This window comes from Adiantum capillus-veneris, chromosome 7, assembly GCF_014529385.1.
Source record: "Adiantum capillus-veneris isolate H3 chromosome 7, ASM1452938v2, whole genome shotgun sequence".
NCBI classification, from domain to species: domain Eukaryota; kingdom Viridiplantae; phylum Streptophyta; class Polypodiopsida; order Polypodiales; family Pteridaceae; genus Adiantum; species Adiantum capillus-veneris.
This window is the reverse complement of record NC_140937.1, coordinates 51349260-51356648: the sequence shown is the minus strand read 5'-3', so window position 1 is coordinate 51356648 and position 7389 is coordinate 51349260. Positions and strand designations below refer to the sequence as shown.

Genomic DNA, 7389 nt, shown 5'->3' with positions numbered 1-7389 from the left:
TATTTCTCATGAAAAGTGTATTCTTCACAACATAGGCAACTTGGATTTTTCATGTTCCTTTTGTGGTGCTTTAGCTTGGAAAACGGAAGCAAAGACCATTCACACATTTGTGGGGAAGAGTTGTTGCAACTCAGGAAATGTTTCTTTGCCGCCATTAAGTGAACCTCCTTTAGAATTAAGGAAATTGATGCACGGGGGTAATACTAGAAGTAGAAAATTCTTAAAACATATCAGAGCATACAATAGTGTGTTGGCATTTGCTTCTTTGGGAGCTCATATAGATGAATCTCTCTGCCAAAGAAAAGGAATCTATACCTTCAAGGTGCATGGATCTATTTATCATAACATTGGTCCATTGATGCCAGAAGAGCGATCAGGTCAAATCCCTCACTTTGCTCATTTGTATTTTTTTGACACTAAGAATGAGTTGCAAAACAAGATGAGTCATGTTTCTATACTCAAACGAGATGTTTTCGAAAGCTTGCAATCGATGATGCATCGAGTAAATCCGTATGTTCAAGCTTTTAGGGGGATTGCTACAATGGTCCAAACTTCCAATATTCCGGAGATTAGGATGGTCATTACTGAGAAGTGTACAAACGGCTGGCAATATGTTGCTCCAACAAGTGTGGAAGTTGCTGCAATCATCCCTGGTCAGGGTGAAGAGAGCAACATTGGCCATTGTGATATTGTGTTGAATCTTTTGGGTGGTGGTCTAAAACGAATCTCAAATTGCCGGTCATGCATGCCTCTATGTGTTGCTATTTCCAAATGGTGAAGAAGGTTGGAATCCTTACATACCCCAAGTGAACAGAGCGGAAGTAAGCAGAGAGCGAGTAAATGGAACTACAAAGTATATTTCTACAATGGATTTCTACAAGTATAGATTGCAAATTAGAGATGACACGACACAATGTCTTTTACGTGGTGGTAGGCTACTGCAACAATATATTGTTGATGCATATAGCTGTATGGAGGAGTTGAGGCTTTTGTGGGTTCGTAATCATCAAAGTGAACTTCGCAGTGAGGTGTATCAAGTCTTGACAAATATGGTTGGAGCAAGAGATGGAACAAGGGATGATAGAGAACTGTTATTGGGTGCTAATGTTGGAAGAAGGGTTGTATTGACTTCTTCGTATGTTGGTGGCCCTCTCTATATGCACCAGGTGTACCAGGATGCCATGGCAATTGTACGCAAGAGAGGAAAACCTGATCTCTTCATTACATTCACATGCAATCCTCGATGGAAGGAGATACAGGATGCATTACTGCCTGGACAAACATCCAATGATCGTCCTGATCTTACTGCTCGTGTTTTCTACCATAAGTTCAAGGATTTGATGGGCTTGCTGATTAAGCGAGCTATTTTTGGTAAGGTCATTGGACACATTTCTGTGATTGAGTTCCAAAAGAGAGGCCTTCCTCATGCTCACATTCTATTGATACTTGCATCTGAGCATGAGCCAATAGAGGCATTGCATTATGATAAGATTGTGTGTGCGGAACTTCCTGATAAAGTAATGTTTCCACAGTTGTATGATGTTATCAGTTGGTGTAATGTGCATGGCCCGTGTGGAAACTTGAATAAGAATGTCCATGTATGAAAGATGGGAAGTGCAGGTTTAAATATCCTCGAAGCTTTAGTGCATCGACTACTGTGGCTAGGGATGGATACCCAACGTACATGAGGAGGGATGATGGAAATTACATTGTTCGTAATAAACTGCAAATGAGTAATAAATGGATTGTTCCATACAATCCATTTTTGTCTAAGGTACAATGCACATATCAATATGGAGGTTTGCTCCACTATATCCGTTGTGAAATATCTCTACATGTATGTGTATAAGGGACATGACAGGGCCACTGTTGTTCTACAAGATAGTGAAGGGCTTCTAAATGAAGTTACAAACTATCTTAATGCTTGATATGTATTATCATCTGAGATATACTTGGGTTTCACATGCATCAAGAGAAACCTGACATACAACGGCTCCAAGTTCACTTGCCTTATCAAAATGAAGTCATCTTTAGCGACAGAGTGACTGTACAGAGTGTGGTGGAGGGAGATGTCAGCAAAAAGACAACGCTCACTGAGTGGTTTGTTGCAAATCAACAATATCCAGAGGACAACGATTTGTTGTACATAGACTTCCCAACAAAGTGGTTTTGGGAGCCAGCAAGTAGAACATGGACTCAAAGACAGATTGGTGACATGATTGGAAGAATGTACCACATTGTTCCCAATGCTGAAGATTTGTACTATTTGCGTATGTTACTCAACATGTGCAAAGGATGTAAGTCTTTTGAGGATATTAGAACCTTCAATGGACGAGTATATGACACATTTAAAGAAACATGTAATGCACGAGGGTTACTACAAGTCGATGATGAATGGTTTCTTTGTTTGGAAGAAGCTTCTTTTTAGCAAACAGGGCAACAATTGCGCCTATTGTTTGTAGTCATTTTGGTTTTTTGTGAACCAATACATCCTGGTGCATTGTGGAATCGCTTCTGTAAGGAGCTTTCTGAGGACCATGTATATCATATGAGGGTTCGCACAAATGATGCGAATATCTGTGAACACATGGCACAGAACCAAGCTTTGTCAAACTTAGAGACAATGCTTCAACACTATGGAAAGAGGCTCTCGGATTATTCTGGAATGCCCCAGGTGGATCACACCTTGAAAATTATGAGTGAGCATGGAGTGCTTGCTGAAGAGTTCATGTATAACAGAGAGGAACAAAGAGTATTGTCTGCTCGAATGGAATCATCTTTCAATGTTGGGCAAAGGGAAGCTTACAATCGGGTTTTACAAGCAGTTTGCATGAGCAGAGGGACTGTTTTTTTCTTGAATGGTCCAGGTGGAACGGGAAAGACTTATCTCTACAATGCTTTGCTCTCTCGGATATACGGAGAGTCCAAAGTTGCTTTGGCATGTGCATCGTCCGGGATTGCAGCATAGCTTCTCAACAACGGAAGGACTGCACACTCTAGATTCAAGATCCCTATTGATATAACTTCTGAGTCCACATGTAACATTAAAGTAAACAGCCAACTTGCTGAGCTGTTGTGAATGAGTTCACTGATCATATGGGATGAAGCCCCCATGGCTCATAGACACGCTTTTGAGGCTCTTGATAAAACACTAAGAGATGTCATGAAAAATGACATGTTGTTTGGTGGAAAGGTTCTCCTCCTTGGTGGTGATTTCAGACAGATATTACCTGTTGTGCGCAAAGGGGGAAGAGAAGACATTGTTAATGCATCTTTGTGCCACTCATACATTTGGCAACGTACAGAAATCATGCCTCTAACACAGAATATGCGAGTGGTCAAATGTTTAAGTAATGTTACTGAAAGAGAGTTTGTGCAATGGACACATGATATTGGTAATGGCGATGTTTGTGATGGGGACATACTTGATAATGTGGCCCTAGCGGCTTGCATGATGCTACCACAAAATAATTTGCAAGCATTGGTTGCTTGCATATATAGAGACCTTGAAACACACACTTGCCATGCATCTTTTTTCAAGGATAGAACAATTTTGGCTCCACGGAACAAGGATGTGGATACTATAAACAATTTGGGCTTGCAGCAATTTCCTGGTACTTATAAGGAATATGTCAGTGCGGACTTAGTGTGTGAATCAAATTGTGATAGCATTTTATTCACAAGTGAGTTTGTAAATAGTTTAGATCTTGGGGGAGGCTTTCCACCGCATGTTTTACAATTGAAACAGAATGCTCCAGTTATGTTGCTTCACAATTTGGATCCAAGAAGTGGTCTTTGTAATGGGACACGCTTGATTTGTAAGCAATTCCACAGCAAAGTGATTGAAGCAAAAATCATTACAGGGTCACATGCAGGAAATACAGTGTTCATTCCAAGGATTGATTTTCTCATGGGATCTAGAGAAGGTCTCCCTTTTGATTTGAGACGCCACCAATTTCCCCTACGTTGTGCTTTTGGGATGACAATCAACAAGGCGCAAGGCCAAACATTGGGAGTTCTTGGATTGTATCTCCCAACACCTGTTTTCACCCATGGTCAACTATATGTGGCAATGTCTCGCGTGAGATCCTCTTCTGCCATCAAGGTTGTGTTTGGTGATAGTCACTTAACAAGCATTAGTAGACATGGAGATCAAAGAACATACACTTCTAACATTGTCTACAAAGAGGTGTTGCAATTGACCTACCCCCTGCCACCCGCTTGCCATGGGGTTTAACGTGGCTAGATATGTTTCATCCAATAAAAAAGCACGGTGACTCTCGCAACTATTTCTTTGTCATTTACAAGCTTAGTATCTTCTTATGAAACATGGTGTAGCCTCAAGCAAGGTATATTCGCTGAAACAATTGACTAAGATTTATTAGTGTTGAGAGATTTATGCTTAATGTGCTTTTTCATGAATTTCTAATCCTTTATGTATATGTATATGTATGAATGAAGATGGATCCTAACGCCTCTGTGACTTACACACTAGGGAGACGACCTCGACACGTCCGAGGTAAAATATTGTATATGTGTGTTTGTGACATTTCGATACTTTAAAGAATTTAAATCTCATAGTCAACGATTATGTATTAGATCCACCATTATGGAGGGGTCTAATCACAGCCATGTAGGTGATTCATCTACTCGAGGACTTGGATGTAGCAAGGTAACAATGTTGATGTTGATATAGTAAAGTAATAGCTTTTGTGTATCAAAATAATTGTCTACACTAATAGCTTTTTGTTTGGCTATAGATCACAGTATTACCCAGAATTCTTAATGGTGGGTATATATCATGCTTCATATGATCCGAGCTTACTGTGCTACATTCAAGTTGCTATTCAGAGAGGATTCAGAGCACGTGTCACCATTGCAGAGTTAGGCAGAACCCATCCAATTAATGCTATGTTTGCTCAGAATCTTAGTCTCGGTGCTTGGTTCCTACATGTTTTTGTGTTAGGATCTCTTCCTCCGATGGGTGGTTCGATACCGCAATAGGGCATGTCGTAGACTACGGTTTTGAGCGTATAAATCTTAAGTCTCTACGCATGTTATATTTTTTGACATGGGAAATATCACTTACTCTATATATGTTAGTGCAAAGTTAGTTTGAAAATATGTTGTGATGACTTTTGTTTAGGTCGCTGCATAAAGGTTTTCATGTGGTCCATCTTATAAATTTCAAACACACACAGTACCGCTCTCTCTCTCTCATCAAGCATGAGAGAGAGAGAGAGAGAGAGGAAAGGAGAGAGAGAGAGAGAGAGAGAGAGAGAGAAAGAGAGCTTTGTCTCTCTCTCTCTAGCTAGAGAAAGAGAGAGAGCCCAACACATGGACAACAAAGAGAGAGAGAGAGAGAGAGAGAGAGAGAGAGAGAGAGAGAGAGAGAGAGAGAATCCACCCAGTATGTAGACAAAGGAACATGCTCAAAAAGAACCAAGGTTTAGTGTAATCCCACCTGCAAAATTTGAGATTTACCTCTACATTTCAAATTTGAAAGAGTGCCCTATAGCCCTGATGACTGAGAGAGAGAGAGAGAGAGAGAGAGAGAGAGAGAGAGAGAGAGAGAGAGAGAGAGAGAGGGGGCACCAGAAGAGGGCGGCTATACTAGATAGTCGGACAACACTACAGCTTAAGGGTAAGAGGGGCCATGCCGCCGCTGAAGCTCTGCACTGTTTTTGATAGATGGGGAGAGAGGGAATCTCTCCAAATGCAATCACGTACACTTTGTGCTTGAGGAGCTTCCTATCGGGGATGTCATCTCTTGGGATGCATTGATTGAGGGATATGCCCAAGTTGGACAAGCCCAAGAAGCTCTGGGATGTTTTCGGCGAATGCGAAGCAAGGGTGTCTCTCTAGATGAAATCACATATGCTCTCAACTCGAAGGCACGAGTCGGGGTTAGGAAGCTCTGCACTGTTTTCGATAGATGGGGAGAGAGGGCATCTCTCCAAATGCAATCATGTAGACTTGCACCTTGAAGGAATGTGGCATTACACAAGACGCTGATATAGGCAAAAGAATTTGCGATTATATAATTGTTAGTCAGAGGTCATTGAAAGAAAATGTCGTGCTTGGCACTACCTTGGTCAGAAGGGTGTCTCTCATATGCATTCACATAGCACCGCCAGAGGCGGTGCCGCCGCCGAAGGCGGCACCGTTACACTAGTTGTATTTAATGAAACAAATTTTTTTACAAGAACTTAGAAAATGCTGAAAAGGTTTCCATGTGCATGGGGGAATGGTTTTTCGGAAGGGATTGCCATCTGGCTACATTTCCCTTATTTGGCCACTCCCTCCACTTTTCTATTTCTACTAGAAAACTATTTAGAGCTAGCTCACGTGGAGATTGGATTGCCAACCAGTTGGCATTAATTTGTGATTTTTTCATGTTCTCGAGGTTTCTTGAGTTGTGAAATCAGAAGTTTCTTAAATAGCTTTATTACCTAGAGCATGTAACTATAGGGTTTTTTTTATTATTATTATTAGAAAAACTCACAATTGTGAGTAACTATAGGGGTTTTCTTAAGAAAACGGAGAGCTTTATTACCTTTGAGCATGTAGCTATAGGGGTTTTCTTAATACCCTTTCAACTCTTTTGACATAGGTGATTCTTTCAAGTGACCCCTTTGAGGACGAGAGAGCACACGTTTTTTTTTTTTTTTGGGGGGGGGGGGGGGGGGGGGGGGGGGGGGGGGGGGGGGGGGGGGGGGGGGGGGGGGGGGTGCTCACAATATGCGAGTGAGTATTGTATTAATAACCCAAAAAATACACCACAGGCCATGCTAAGTCAACCCATGGCACCCACCATAACCAAAAGATACATCAAAAAACATCCCATATCATCACTAGCCCGAACATGGGGAGCCAGCCCCAAAAGAGAAGAGACAACCAGACAACATATACATTATCACAAGGTTGCCACCAACCCAACCCGGACTGCCACTCCGAACCATAGTTTCCCTCAAGATGACTACCAGCCATCAACAAACAAGAGTACATCAAACAAAACCATAGGTACCTAGCTAATAGGGGAGTCACCCCATCACAAGACTAAAGAGATACCAACAAGACCTGGTCGCAAACAAGCCAAGGAGATCAAGTACCACAATATCTCACCAAGGAAGCATACGAACTAGAAGCCCAAGGAGATACGGCCGCAAATGGGTGGAGCTCACAAGTCTCCATCACCGGCCCCATAGGGCCATCTTCAAAAAAGGAAGCATCACTTCACTATGTGCAAACCATATGAGCACCATCAACCAAACAATAGACCGCATGCCATTTAGGGGGGCCAAGACCCTTTAGAACCTCCACAAGCATCCTTGAGCCACTGCCTATGTTGACGGGGCACCCAAAGTTATCATCTCCCAACTCAAGGTC

The 7389-nt window shown here is 41.9% G+C and overlaps 3 protein-coding genes across 3 annotated transcripts; all 3 read left to right on the top strand.

Annotated features, from left to right (window-relative positions):
- The first annotated feature begins 866 nt into the window (after positions 1-866).
- On the top strand, positions 867-1604 carry LOC147453842 (uncharacterized). The gene has a single exon (XM_086516979.1). It carries the CDS (start codon positions 867-869, stop codon positions 1602-1604), a length of 738 nt encoding a protein of 245 aa, XP_086373105.1.
- A 359-nt stretch (positions 1605-1963) lies between these two features.
- On the top strand, positions 1964-2968 carry LOC147453841 (uncharacterized). The gene is made up of 2 exons (XM_086516978.1): positions 1964-2297; positions 2436-2968. Exons 1-2 carry the CDS (start codon positions 1964-1966, stop codon positions 2966-2968), a joined length of 867 nt encoding a protein of 288 aa, XP_086373104.1.
- Positions 2969-3112: 144 nt separating this feature from the next.
- LOC147453840 (uncharacterized) lies at positions 3113-4237 on the top strand. Its single transcript, XM_086516977.1, has one exon. The coding sequence runs from the start codon at positions 3113-3115 to the stop codon at positions 4235-4237; it is 1125 nt and encodes a 374-aa protein (XP_086373103.1).
- Positions 4238-7389: the final 3152 nt, after the last annotated feature.